At 44.2% G+C, this 15,616-nt stretch overlaps 1 protein-coding gene across 1 annotated transcript; it reads right to left on the minus strand.

Annotated features, from left to right (window-relative positions):
• Positions 1 to 4,661: 4,661 nt before the first annotated feature.
• MC4R (melanocortin 4 receptor) lies at positions 4,662 to 5,663 on the minus strand. The gene has a single exon (XM_035125377.2). The coding sequence runs from the start codon at positions 5,661 to 5,663 to the stop codon at positions 4,662 to 4,664; it is 1,002 nt and encodes a 333-aa protein (XP_034981268.1).
• Between the last annotated feature and the right edge of the window lie 9,953 nt (positions 5,664 to 15,616).

Below are 15,616 nucleotides of genomic sequence, written 5' to 3' on the forward strand. Positions count from 1 at the left end.
TGGATTGACTTCTGCCTGCAGCCTGATTGGCTGCTCCTACGGGCCAATCAGGTTGCAGATTCACTTCAACCAGCCGCCTGATTGGCTGCTCCTGCAGGCCAATCAGGTTGCGGATTCACTTCCACCTGGAGTTGGATTGGGTAGCTCCTGCGGACCAATCAGACTGCTGATTCTGAATCCTATTGTTCTAGGATTCCGCTCAGTACATAACACATCTGATGGGTGGGTGTTCCACAGAGCGGGCACCATTACCGAGAAGGCCCTTTGCCTGGTCCCCTGTAACCTCACTTGTAAAAGTGAAATTCACAGTTTCCGCTGCTGCGGAGTCCCCAGGAGAAGCAGAGAGCCTTCGCTCAGTTGATGGGACCAACATCCAATGTTTACTGGTAGAACTCGAACATGGAGACTCGACTCAGCTTCTGAAGTTAGGAGCTTATATACCCTTCGCAAGGGCGTGATGCCAGGCTATGCAGCTGTTCTACATTATGTGAACCTTCCTCCCTACTTGGGAGCATAGCTGCCAAGTTATCCCTTTTTTTAAAGGGATTTTCCCTTATGCTGAATAGGCTTCCTCGCGAGAAAAGGGAAAACTTGGCAGCTATGCTTGGGAGTGAACGCACGTGCTGGCCTTATCTCTGATCAATTAGGGTTCATGACATCAGCTGTCCTTTGGGTTGAGCCAAGTACAGTTCACCCAAGGCTGGATTTAGGTTTGACGAGGTCCTAAGCTACTGAAGGTAACGGGACCCTTTATATAGCAAGCAGGGCCCATTATTTACATCATAGGAGCCTACACAACACAAAACACTGTTGCTGTATGTAGGTTTTATTTTATTTGTTTTTTATCTTATATTTGGAAATGTACCGTACATCTGGGGTTTTTTTCCCTTTAAATTTTTTTGGCACCCCCAAGAGAGTGGGGCCCTAAGCTATAGCTTGTTTAAAGGTAAAGGGACCCCTGACCATTAGGTCCAGTCGTGACCGACTCTGGGGTTGCGCGCTCATCTCGCATTATTGGCCGAGGGAGCCGGCGTACAGCTTCCAGGTCATGTGGCCAGCATGACAAAGCCGCTTCTGGCAAACCAGAGCAGCACATGGAAACGCCGTTTACCTTCCCGCTGTAGCGGTTCCTATTTATCTACTTGCATTTTGACGTGCTTTCGAACTGCTAGGTTGGCAGGAGCTGGGACCAAGCAACGGGAGCTCACCCCGTCACAGGGATTCGAACCGCCGACCTTCTGATCAGCAAGCCCTAGGCTCAGTGGTTTAACCACAGTGCCACCTAGCTTGTTTAGCATATATTAAATCCAGCACTGAGTTCACATCTTGGGCATGTTAACTTGTCAAGCTAGGCAGGCCAAATTTTCATTAAGTAACGTGTAGTTCTAATTATAATGACAGATATATAGCAGCATCTAGCACTAGTTCCTCATTGTAAGTTGGCTATATGATGATGCCCTCATTATACAGATAAATATATAAAGATTTAAAGCTATAATACACATTGAAACCAGGAAGGATCACCTACTGGCCATATCTGGTCTGGCAATACTATTGGCTCCTAACCTGCTCCGACAGCCCAGATCCAGGGTTAGGATTACAGCCTTGATTTCCCCCTCTCATTTCCCGAAACCTCCAGATGAGACAATGCTCAAACACACTTTCTGAGCGGCAGTTGCACTTGCTTCAAAATAAGGCTCTTTTGTATCAATGTCTGTGCCACATCCCAAAGAGCACTTGGTTGCTGAGTGAATTGTCATATTTGCACAAAGCATGAATCAAAGGAGAGGAAGGAATGACGAAAACCTCAAATCTTGCTTTTCATTCTTTGTGTGAGTTCAGAAAATAATGTGTCTGCCACATTGTCGCAGCTGAAACTATCTCAGATACCCTGTAATTAAAGGCATCATGTCATAGTGACCCAGCTTAGCTGAGTCATAGTTTGGGGGATCCAAAATGCTCTTATATAGATTTAATGGGAACACTCCTTGTACTTTTCCAGGGCTAGATGCTTGCTTTGAAAATAATTGTGCTGCTCATTACATTGCATGTTCCTTCAACCACTTACAGGTGTGTTAATTCCAGCTTTAATTAGTCATAAAACGTTTTGTTTTATAGGCGTCAAAATTTGTGAGAGGGAGGAAAAAAACAAAACACCCTTGCAGAAATTATTGTGATGGGGGAATAAAGGGCTCAGGTTTAGTGAAGTAGAAAAGCCGAAAAATAGCCAATATATTTCACATCTGGCAACCCATGCACCCCTTTGGTTTCAGACAGTACATGGGTAGACAAGTCTAAAAAGCCTGGGAACAAGTTTTCATGGCCCTCTTGCGGCTGTGGTGGGTCATTTACCAGAAGTAATGTATTTAGCATTAGCTCTGCAAGTGTATACTCGATTCTGCCAAACCAAGCCTCCTAGAGCAGGCATCCCCAAACTTTGACCCTCCAGATGTTTTGGCCTACAACTCCCATGATCCCTAGATAACAGGACCAGTGATCAGGGAAGATGGGAATTGTAGCCCAAAACATCTGGAGGGTCAAAGTTTGGGGGTGCCTGTCCTAGAGCAAAATATACCTCAGGTGGCCTAGTTTGGTCAGAATCGAATATAGTCGTACCTTGGAAATTGAACAGAATCCGTTCCAGAAGTCTGTTCAACTTCCAAAGCTTTCAGAAATACAAGGTGCAGCTTCCACCTGCAGGAGCTTCCTGCAGCCAATCGGAGGCCGCGGAAGTCACGTCAGACGTTCGGGTTCCAAAGAACGTTCGCAAACTGGAACACTCACTTCTGGGTTTGTGGCATTCGGGAACTAAAATGTTCGACTCACAAGGCGTCCAGGATCCAAGGTACGACTGTATACACTTTCAGAGTTGTTTTTATATTGGATCTGCCCAGTTTTGTAGACTTTACATTTACCTTGCTCCCCTTGGCAGCATTATTATTATTTATTTATTTATTTATTTATTTATTTATTTATTTATCTGGGTGGCTTCCAACAAAAACCAAAATACATTAAAATATCACAGATTAAAAACTTCCCTAAACAGGGCTGCCTTTAGGTGTTTTCTGAATGTCAGGTAGTTCTTTACCTCCTTGACCTCCGATGGAAGGACATTCCACAGGGCGGGCGCCACTACCGAGAAGGCCCTCTGCCTGACTCCCTGTAGCTTCGCTTCTCTCAGTGAGGGAACCGCCAGAAGGCCCTCGGCGCTGGATCTCAGTGTCCGGGCTGAACAATGGGGGTGGAGACGCTCCTTCAGGTATATAGGACCAAGCATAGTGACAAGGAAGGGGCACTAAGCCCTTAGGCCTCTTGGAGTATTAAAAAGTACCTAGGACTTTAAGCCTTGAGCAGGAGTGCTACAAGTCCCCCTCTGCTTATGTCCTTTGCAGGGCCTCCCCAGGAGGTTTTGGCACCTGAGATGTAGAGTGACATGCCATCTCTCAGGGTTGTCTGTCCACCTGTCCCCTTCAGTCATCACATGCAAGTGCACCAGCACCACAGGGGCTTAGCATCACCAGTGTCAGGATGTTTGTGCCGTGACAAAGTGGGTTCTGGGGAGAGGGTACAGGACAGGTGCTCTCCACAATGTCTCTAGGCTGCTGCACAGTTGCAAAGGGCAAAGTCCCTTCCTTCCTCTTGGTCTTTTCACTCAAAGTCTTTGCTCGCTTTCCCTCCAGCACCACCAGCATCCTTCCAACAATGTGGCAGCTGCAGTGAGCAATGTGTTCCTCGGAGGCCAGATCTGACCCCTTAGGACTGCTGCTAAACATCTAGTTTGGAGATAACCTGATCCAACATTTAATGCAGAGTGCTTTTATCCCTCACTTTATTTATGTAATTTTAAACATGCTTTTAAATGATTTGTTTGTTTGTTTGTTTAATTTATATACCATCCTTCATTCGACGATCACAGGGCATCTGACGACATACATTTTAAGCTGTGTGACTTCAATTGTTCGATTCTGTGTTTAAGGTGTACTTTAATTCTGTATTTCACCTTGAGCATCTTATGGAAACAAGTTTAAGTAAACTAAGCAAGTAAATAAATACAAACGACATTTCTTATTGTCACAATCCAATATGAACACTTTCAGGGAAGCAAAACATTGTTCATAACACCATTTATAGCATAATTTACAGTCCCCCCCCCAAAAAAACCCTCAAATTCCAGTGACCCCAATGGTTGCTAGTTCTAACTTTAGCTAGATTGATGGCATTACACGATGCCTCTTTAATATACATTTGAGCTTAATTAAAATTAGCAACATGGGTCAGAGGCATAAACTAACTCCAGTTCTTGAATCAAAACAGTACAATGGAGCAAGTCTAAGAACACGGCTGTGTGCATTTTATATCTGCACAGTTATGTGCATTCATAAGGCAATTGTTTCTTCGCAATCCTCAGCATCCATTTATTGGTGTCTGACAGTTTCAAAAATAACTTGACATTGTTCCTTTAATTGCAGCCTGTCGGAACATTTCCAATCACCACCACTGCTTTGACATTGAAATAATCGCACTTGAAGCACGACGAGCGAGGAGGAGGAAAGATGCAACTAAGAACTACAGTAGAAAGAGGTTTGTTGTTATGGATGCAGCCAAGGCAGCCTTAAAAGTGGCAAGTGTGTGTGTCTGTGTGGTAGCTGAGCCACATCCACTCAGTATTTGCCAGAGAAATCGCAGAGCTCTCGCAAGCTACAGCAACACATGATCTCCTTGAAGGTTTTCCTTAGCTCTTGACTCCGGAAGGCGTAGATAAGAGGGTCGATAATGGAGTTGCACATGATAAGGATGAGGTACAGGTTAAAGTGGGACATGAAGCAGATGCAGTAAGGGTTGTGAGGGCAGGAGATGTAGAAGAGCAAGTGAAGGAAGAGCGGAGCCCAGCACACAACAAACACGCCAATCAAGATGGTCAGGGTGATGGCCCCCTTCATATTGGCGCCCTGGCGTATCGGACCGCTGCCAGGGAGGATGGCAATCTTCCTAATGTGCAGCCGGGCCAGCAGGAACATGTGGACGTAGAGAGAAGCCATGAGGACTAGCATGGTGAAGAACATGGTGATGAGGCAAATGATGACGGCGCTGCTGTCCGAGTAAATGATGAACAGAATGCCCGAGATGGTGCAAGCAGCCCAGATGCAGGTGATGATGATGAACACACGCCTCACCGTCATGATGTTGTGGTACTGGAGAGCGTAGAAGATGGTGAAATACCTGTCCACAGCAATGGAGAGCAGGCTGCAGATGGAGGCGAGCAAAGAGCTGCAGATGACCGAGTCGATGATGTTGTCGATGCTGACGGTGAAGCCTTGCGCATCTGCGTCGGTGTTGTTCAGCAGGGTGATGACAATGGTCTCTGACCCATTGGAGACGCTCACCAGCATGTCGGCCACCGCCAAGCTGCAGATGAAGAAGTACATCGGCGAGTGCAAGTTCTTGTTCTTGGCGATGGCCACAATCACCAGCACGTTCTCCAGCAAGCTGACAAAGCCCAGCATGACGAACACTTCGGGCGAGACGAAAAGTTGCTCGTAGCAGCCTTCCGAAGAGTAAGCCTTCCCCAGGGATCGATTTGTGCCTCCTCCGCCACGTAGTCCATAGCTGCGATTCCACAAGCCAAGGTGTTCGTGAACTCCATAGTGCTGCGTGAAGTTCATCTCACAAAGAGCCACTGCCAAATCAGGTGGTGGCTTGCCAGTTTGCTGCTTGATAATGAAATCCACCTGTCACTGGTTTCCCCTCTTTGAATAGTTCTTTGGGGTTTTTCACTGGCTGAGGAGCTGCAGAACTGGTCGAATGCCGTTTCCAAAGAGTGGGATGGTGTACAGCAGCCGGAAACCAGAATCTGTTGGACAAGGTAAAGCTGCAGTGTTTTGCAATTATTGCTGGCTTATCCAACTCTGCAATCGCCTGTTGTACCCACTGGGAATGATCTGGCTGAATGCTGCCTCCCTCTCAAGAAAGCCGGGAGCGTCAAGAATTACTTTCCTGTTGTTCTCTGTAAAACCACAAGGCTAGAGTGCTCTAGTCCCTGCTACTGAGAGAGATACATATCATTGAAAACCATAAATACTACTCAGCCTTCTGTGCAATGCCTGCCTGCCTGCCGCTACTGCTTCTTATACTGTGTTGGGGGGAAAGGTAGTCAGCCTCCGATTTACTGATCAGCCAATAGAGAGAAAGGGATGTGTGCAGGCTGGACATGCTGAATACATTTCAGGATTTTACACAGCTTGGCAAAACAGCTTCTGGTGTTGCACTGCTCCCCAAAGCTACAGGAGACGCCAGAAAAGCACAGCAAATTTCTTTTGCTGCCTTAGATTTTTGTTGAGATTTTATAACAGTATCAGCATCATTCTCCATGAGATGTGGAAATTAAATTCTAAGAATATACATGATGTTACAAGTTAGGGCTTTGGATCATAATTATGATTATTGAATGATGCTGCTGTTCTGTTTGAATTTACTTTGTTTTGATTAGGAATGCCAGGATCACACAAAGGTTTTAGTGCAAGAAATAATGACTCCAGAATACATCAGCCTTTGATTCCTCCCCTCAATATTCCCAGAGTTAGTTCAATTGTGCAACACCACAATGCTGCATTCAAGTACCTGTATTCAGAATTTTCTTTTCAAATATGCTACATAGCTCTGTTCATTTGCTGACAGTCCCCCAGGGTTCTCTGCAGAGTGGAAATGACAAACCGTTTAAGCAGGAGCTGTAGATATGCCCTTAACACACTTTTTCTTCTTCTTCTTCTTCTTCTTCTTCTTCTTCTTCTTCTTCTTCTTCTTCTTCTTCTTCTTCTTCTTCTTCTTCTTCTTCTTCTTCTTCTTCTTCTTCTTCCCTGAGTCATAATACCATCTCGGGGGGAAAGGAACCGGAATCATGATGTTTGAAATAAGTGATCTGCGTTATGGTCAAGTGAAATGTAGGACATAGTTGTATTCTATATCACAGAGGTGGGAGAGCTGTTCCCCCATGGACAATGGTTAAGGATGATGGGAAATGTCTCAACAGGAAGTGATCTGACCATGACAAGGGCCTGATGTCAATATACCCCACGCTGAGATCACCTTCTTCCTGCCCAGTTGAGAAAACAAGGTCCAGAGTGTGGCCTGCCACATGCGTTAGGCCAATGACATATTGGGACAGCCCCATGCTTGTCATGGCAGCCATAAAGTCCTGAGCCACCCCAGAGCCAGTCGCCTCGGCATGGATGTTGAAGTCGCCCAGAACCAGCAGTCTGGGAGTCCTCAACATTGCCTCTGAGACCAGCTCTGTCAGCTCAGGCAGGGAGACTGCCAGGCAGCGAGGCAGGATGAAAACCAGCGGAATCTCCCATTTGTCCAGTGCTATGAACAGATGCTGTGGATTCCTGTCGCACACACCTGAACAGAGAGCCTGAGGAGAGAAGAGAGGGGAATCTCTTTAGACCACAGTAACCCCCCCCCCTCCCTGACCTTCAAGTCTGGCCTGATGCTGCACCAAGTACCCAAGTGGGCACAATTGGGTCAGACCAACTCCACCCTGCTCACCCACTCAGTGATACAGACCAGACTGGCCTCCTCATCCACAGTCAGATCATGGATGATGGAGGTCTTACTCAGTCGACCAGACCTAGCATTCAGCAACAGCAGCCACAGACCCGAAGGCTGGCTGATAGGGCAACCTCAATTCCCCAGTCACTAACTGCCCTTTACCCAGCCTGCCCCACTTCACCACACCTCCTCCTACCCTGAACCACTGTGATTGGCCCCTCCTGCTCTCCCCAGCTTCTCTGCTCCCAGACATATCTCCCCTCCCTCAATAAAAAGCAACAGCAAAACAAAAACAGTATTTAAAACAGTTAACCCCCTAAACAATACCCCAACTCCAGAATCTGTTCGGCTAAGGTTGCCATATTTCAAAACGTAAAAACCAGGAAACCATCAACATTGTTGAGCTTTTTGCCCAAGAACTGAGACAAGGTACCAACTTTCGGAATTTCCCTCCAGAGGTCAATTCTGCCTTTGAAATCTCGGACATATGGCGGCCCTAGTTTAGCAACCTCAGCTTTTATTTTGTGTTTTTCCAACTATTTTTTTTATTAATTTTCCAAATTATTACAAATCCAACCCAATTGCTTTAATTTAAAACAATTTCTTACAATCAGGTTTCCCGCTCCTGTTGTAAACATATATCGATCATTTCCTCCCATAGCTGCATCATTTCTTATTTAGTGTTCAGTTGTCATCCGTCAATCTTCATTACATTATTCTTGCAGCTGACCGCATTTTCCTCCTTACAAACAGCGCCTCTGTTACATCTTCTAAGTATAAAATCCATTACATGTGTGTAGTCCTTCATATACATTTGTTGTTTCAGGCTTGGTGTGCTGGGAGAATTAATTACTATCTTCCATTGTTCGGTTCTTTGCAGTGTTTATCTGGATGGTACAAGGTCACATTCCATTCCTTCCACTGTTCACCAACTAGCGTATGGGCTGCGGCCATAAATAACCCACAGAGTACATGTCCAGTCTCCGCCATTAAAATTCCACTCTGGAGCTCTTCCTCTGCACACAGCTGAAAACAAGATCTTTTCTCAAGTTTGGCCTCTTGCCAGTTTTATTTGGCAGCCATTCATTCTTCTTGCTAATGAATGGTGGAGTCATACAATTTCCAGAGGGCTACAGATTTCCCATCATTCCTCAAGGAGCAGTTTTGGGCAGAATTGGGATTTTGTAGGCAAACTAAGGCCCGGGGGCCGGATCCAGCCCAATCGCCTTCTAAATCCGGCTTGCGGACGGTCCCGGAATCAGCGTGTTTTTACATGAGTAGAATGTGTGCTTTTATTTAAAATGCATCTCTGGGTTATTTGTGGGACATAGGATTTCGTTCATCTCCCCCCCCCCAAATATATAGTCTGGCTCCCAACAAGGTCTGAGGGACAGTGGACCGGCCCCCTGCTGAAAAGGTTTGCTGACCCCCTGGCATAGAATATACAAACCTTTCTCATTCACTATTGCCTGAAAATAGAGCTTAAAACCCTCGGCAACATACACAAGCATACCTTTATTTATTGCCTTTTGGCCAAGGCAGCTGCTTCTTGCAGACATACATTATTAAAACTGGTAAATAGCTACACGTAGAAAAAAGAGAGAGAGAGAAGTGTAAAATCATATGTTCACATTTGCAGAGAATATCAATAAAGATGTACCATTCCTGCTTGATTTACTTTTGTGGAAGGCATGTCTTTGTTCCCTGGAATCTAGTTTTTTGTTGTTGTTTTTAAATTCATCTATGTTCAAAGCTGTTTTATTTTTCACCTTGACTGTTAATTTCAGCCTGCCTATCAACTAACAAATGAAGCAAATGTAAAAAAGAAAAGAAAAAAGGATACACAGCATCAAATGTATGCAATTATTTCAGCTGCTCTTCAGAAGAACGAGCAAAATTAACTGAATGTGTGGCCTATTTTCCTATTTTGTTCTTTTGCATTACACAACTTCCTATAATCTGTGCTTATAAGGAACGAGATAATGGCAGTAAAATGTCAAGGTACACAGTACACAATCTTCGTCCTGTCAAATCTACTCGCAGAATCAACGAATTTGTATAATTGACTGTTGTCTGTATATAATAGCTGGTATTCCATAGAATCACAGAGTTGGAAGGGACCCAGAGGGTCATCAAGACCCACCCCCTGCAATGCAGGAATCCTGCTCACAGTCATCTCTGGGTGGGCTCAAACTACCAATCTTCTGGTTAACTGCCGGCCTACTGGCCCATTGCACCACACAGGCCCAAGCTGTTTCGACCTTTTTTCACAGCCTAAAAGGGCTTGACCACAGCAGAGCAAAATATGGATCCGGACTAGCCTGTCTCCCCATTATTGTAAGAATATCTGCACAACACTCCCCCCAGCCCAGTGTTGTCCCAGATCTTTTCCCTTTCAAATGTGGACTTTTTCGATCCTTGTAGTCTGAAATGGCCAGGATAAAAAAGATACACACACAGATCTGCACTTAAAGGCCCAATACAAGACAGGGATGGGGTCAATATTTTGCTTCAGCGTTGCAAACAGGGTAGGAAGTCTTTAGAAGCTCATCAAGCAGCAACTTCTCAGCCTCAGTTCTGCATTTGTAGAAGTTGCAATCTACTTCATACTCTGGAGCAGAGCTCAGGGCAGCCACTAGGCCTCCTTTGCAGGGGTGGACATCTCAGCTTAATGAACTACGAACCCCAAAATCTGGGATCCCCTCGAAACCATAGCTGCCAAGTCTCCCGAATCCCCCGGGAAACCCCCGTTTTTCCGGCTGTTCCCAGCCGAAAAAACGGATTTTGTTTTGTTTTTCCCCGGTTTATTCTGGCGCAGTGGCCATTTTGGAACTGGGCGGAGCATGCTCAGAAGCGACTTTTGATGCTACTTTGCCCAGTTCCAAAATGGCTGCAGCGTGACTTCTGGTGCAGTGGCCATTTTGGAACAGGGCAGAGCAGCATCAAAAGTAGCTTCTGAGCATGCTCCGCCCAGTTCCAAAATTGCAGCAGCGCTCCTTCCGGTCTGCTACTTACGGTCCAGTCCCTTATTTCTCAGGCCGGAACTTGGCAGCTATGCTCGAAACTGGTGCCATAGTTTTGCAATCGTTTTGCAGTGAAAACCCCATGTTTTGCAGCACCCCACAGAGTGACTGATACATCCAAACTGGGTTCGTAGTTAAAGTCCCCAAACACAACAATGTCTGATTTGCTCCAAACTGGTGCCAAATTTTTGCAAACGTTTTGCAGTGTTTTGCAGTGAAAACCCTGCATTTTGCCCTGCCCCACAAATGGAGCAATCACCCCCAAAACCCAACATCATCTGATTCACTCCAAAACATCACCAAGGATTTTAATCAACAGGACCTGAGAAGTTTGCCAACCCACTCAAAATGACTTAAGACAAGAATGATGGGTAACAGTTTATATTTATGGATATAAATAAAAACATCATAAAACCTGCAATCAGAATAATTAAAGCATGTTACAGGGGGGCTTTTGTCGGAGTTTGGCACCGCTTTGGAATGAATCAGATGTCAGATTTTTGGCAAAATCTTGACTAGTTGTTTGGACTAGTTGATCCTCGGTCCTTTCCAACTCTATGATTCTATATGCCTTCTTCTTCTTCTTCTTTGGCGATCACTTGTAGCCAAGTAAGATTGTCTTCCATAAACACAGTTTTAACAATGAGTCCATAAGTGACTGTGGAGGCCAATTTTGGATCCACATGCCCTTCCACAGTGGGGACATTGGTTCTGGGCAGGAGTTGATCACAGTGTGGATTTGCCAAGCATGCCTTCCTCTTAGCACGTTTCTCCCTTGCGTCCTGAGTTCGAGTGTCTTCAAAGCCCATGGCACCTTTGGTAAAGGTAACTGGAGCACTCACAGGCCAGTGTTTCCCAGTTGTCAGTGTTTATACTACATTTTTTTAAAAATTGCCTTGAGACAGTCTTTAAACTTCTTTTGTTGACCACCAGCATTACGCTTTCCATTTTTAAGTTCGGAATAGAGTAGTTGCTTTGGAAGACGATAATTGGGCATCCACACAACATGACCAGTCCAACGAAGCTGATGTTGAAGAATCATTGCTTCAACACTGGTGATCTTTGCTTCTTCCTTTTCTTTTAAATACTTTTTATTAAATTTTCCAATTAAAACACAATTCAATTATTTCAATTATATCCAATTATGCACATACATATCAATTAAGCCAAATATTATGCCAAATCATACAAAAATTTTTGGCTTCCCATGCTTCAATGTTTGGGGATTCTAGATATATATATTGACTACCCTGGCTGGTGTTCATGTAACAAAAGGGCAGGTTTTCATGTAACAAAAATCATTCTCATTTTCAACTACCATTAGCATCACCGCTCAAATCTGCATTAAAGACATGTGCCTATGTGGGATGTGATACATAAGTAGCAGTCAAGTACAACATTCCTTGTTTTCCTAGAGTGGACATGCGGGGGAATGTTTGGTCCAGCCAGTCGAAAACTTCCTGTTTCCTCCTGTCTGGGACATACTTCCTTTGCATGTGACTAGAGGTGGGCATGACCTTACCTGCCCAGGTAACACAAAAGGACAGGACACACAGCACTCTCTCTCTCTCTCTTTCACTTCCTCCATCGTTGGAGCAGTTTTTTAAAGCTAGAATTATCTCCATATGGGATAGATCCACGTGTATCAACTTTGTAACTAAGTCTGACTTCAGGGACCCTATTGTAAACTGATGATGTGTTGTGTGTTTATTCTTTTAAGAGGGATATAAGGGAATTTACCAGGAATCTAATAGTGAGAGGCTTACACAAGCCTGCAACCAGCTATCCGCTGTGTGTTTAAAAGGGGAATGAAAACTCTAAGTAAAGGAACTTGCAAACTCAAGTTAGGGAAGATATTAAACAATATATCCTCTCCTGCCTCCCTGAATATTCCCACAGCCTTGAGGACGGGGGGGGGGGGGAGTTAGTTGCCTCAGATTCCACAGCAACTGGTTTTCTCTGAATTGGAGTTGTGAGGTTACTTAGTTTACAAGACTGGTGTGATCCTTTTGCAAAGGATCGTTAAAATCCCAATGAAAACAGGAGACAACTGTAGAGTACGGAGGGACCCATCTGATCCAAAGACATGCACATTTCAAGATTGCTTACTTTTAAACCTAAAATACGAACTGGAATTTTATATTTATAAGACGTAACAGAGGTGCTGTCTGTAAGGAGGAACACTAAATCAAAAATGAAGCAGCGGGGGGGGGGATCTTGGGCATATGTTGCAACAGGACCTGATTTTAAATTAATCTGGTTTGATTTGCAATAATTTGGGAAAAAATAAAAAGAGAATATTGTATGGAGGTCTGATTTAGGTTTGAAATGTAACAATCTGACTTTTCATTGAGAAAAGCAAAGGACCTTTCTATTCACAGAAGGCAGAACCGGAGTTGCAGCCAGATTAGAGAGCCAGATTAGAGGCTCGATTTGAGAGGCTGCGTATGCTTGACAATCAGTTTGCAAAATGGTGGCCCTTATTTGCAATGTTCTGCAATTAGAAGTTTTGCAATCAATATAATATACATTCTTCTCCATGATTGGAAATAAGCGTCTCTTAAAAGGGGCAGTGAGGACAATTTATATTCTGAACACACTTGGTTGCTTTCTAAAACAATCCCAGAGCAAGATTTGTGTGAAAACTCCTTAAGTGTCACAAATTCTTTGGAGCTTTCGCCTGCCAGAAACGGTTCTTTTTATCCTTATCCACTTATTTATTTCCCCTTTAAAATATTAATCTCTACTTGACACTCAGAGAGCTATCTTCGTGTTGGCAATAGCTGGCTTTTAAAATTAATCATCCCCTTAAAGTTGGCAGATGTTTACAGGAGATTGGTAAAGGTTAAATTGCTCTGTGGAGTTCGGGTTGGGAAACCAGTGAATGTAGCACATTCATCTTGCTTTCGTAGCTTGGATAAGATCCGGGGGGGAAAGAGGGCGTATGACAACCCTATATAAAGCAATTCATTCAGCTTTAAAGAGAGGGTTTTTGTAACTTGCTTTTCATTAGATTCGTAACTTTGGGCTTTCTCTGGCTAACTTGCTATATTGCTTCCCCTTTGTTGTGGATGTTAAATTCCATCTCGAATAAATAAATGATAGGCTCTTTCTTGGGATTCTTCTTCGCCTTGAAGCCGTACGCTCTGCTGTTTTTCTCCTCCATCTCTCCCCAGCCCATCTCAGGCGGTGCACTCTGTGTATCGATTTGAGAGGCTGCCGTTATCCCAAGGAGAGAATCTCAAGTGCAAAAGCAAACAGTTCAGAACCTCGGGGTTCTTTACCCTTTTCAAACACACTCCTCCCCCCTTTTCTTTTCCTCCCTATTTCAAAAAATGTGTTTCCAGCCCTATTGGGAGTCCAATATTATTGGAACACAGCAGCGTCTTTCAAGACTTTTTTTAAAAAAAAAAATCAGTTTTTTAAATATTAACATTATTTCCATATACAGTGGGACCTCGACTTACGAGCTATTCGACATCCGACGTTTTCGAGTTACGAGCGTAAAAAGTGGCCGTGCGCTTACGATTTTTCCGACATCTGAATGGAAAACCCGTTCGCGGCTAGATGCGGTTTCCTCGACTTACGAGTTTTTAGATGTGGTTTCCTCGACTTACGAATGTTTCCATTTCCAATGCATTCCTTTGGGAAACTGCGTTTCCTATGGGAAACTCGACTTAGGAAGCCTTCGACCTACGAGTGTGCATTCGGAACGGATTAAATTCGTAGGTCGAGGTCCCACTGTACTCCAAACATTTTTCATGTATACAGTACTGGGATTATAGAAACCCCTTGAACTTCCCCCATCTCCCCCTGGTTTCCATATTTTACCCTTTTTTCTTGCATAAAGGTAAAGGTACCCCTCCCTGACAGTTAAGTCCAGTCACGGACAACTCTGGGGTTGTGCGCTCATCTCTAACCAGGACATAGGGGGTGGAATTCTTTCCCACCTGCAAATGAGATTGGTAGTCAGGCCTTGAAATTTAGTGAATCCCCATCACCAACTTGGCAAAATTAAAGATGCACAAATTGGTGTGGCCATAGGAGGGAACAAGATTTGCATGAGAACACACTTTTTATACCTCATACTTGCCCAGGGGGCTAAGGTTTGCCATATTTCAAAAAGTAAAAACCAGGACACCCTGAAAATTGAGCTTTTTAAAGGAAACGCCTCCCCCCAAATTGTTGAGCTTATTTTAGACAAACCCCAAAGTTGTTGAGCTTTTCCTTTTTTACAAAAAACGTGCAAAAGTCACGATTTTTCGATTGGCTTGCCTAAGATCCAGGTCAAAGTAGATGGTACGAATGGGGATGGTACAGATGGTCAGTAAATGAATTCATTATGAATACATTGACATTGCCTGATATAATGCACGCTTCAAACAAGAAAATACTGAAATATTGCCCACTGGTGCATGGTTTTTGTTTGTTTGTCTTATAAGAACACCAGCTCTTCAGACAGAGTACTTTTTTGTTTGTCTGTTTGTTTGTTTAAGGCAGAGTACTTTTGCAAAGCAGTAGCTTTTAGACTAATTACTTAGCATGCAAATATTCATATGTATCACCATTTGTATGAGACAGTTAGAAGCTTCATTCTGCCTCTTCTGGTAAACAAACACTGAATTATGGGTCCTTTCAGACACAAGTTGCACAAGCTTCATTAAGCAAAGTTAATAGCTCTTTTGAAAGAATAGGGTATAAGTCCTTGAAATGTGTAGAAAGAATTAGTTTCAACAATTAGCTTGCCATAGTAGCCTAAATGAGGCAGTGGGGGTAGGGGTTTAAAGCCCATTACCCTCCATAGAGGATAATGGGGGTTGCGGAAGAGCTTGAAGAAATTGGGGAGGGGATGGGCCGTAGCTTAGGCTGAGTCATGGGGGTGTTTAGCAGCATTTGATGGACAGGCTGACCCCTACTTAAGCCCAGCTACAGTGGAACCTCGGTTTACGAACACAATTGGTTCCAGAAGTCTGTTCATAAACCGAAGTGTTCGTAAACCGAAGTAAACTTTCCCATTGAAAGTAATGCGAAGTTGATTAATCCGT

This window comes from Zootoca vivipara, chromosome 8, assembly GCF_963506605.1.
Source record: "Zootoca vivipara chromosome 8, rZooViv1.1, whole genome shotgun sequence".
Taxonomy (NCBI): Eukaryota; Metazoa; Chordata; class Lepidosauria; order Squamata; family Lacertidae; genus Zootoca; species Zootoca vivipara.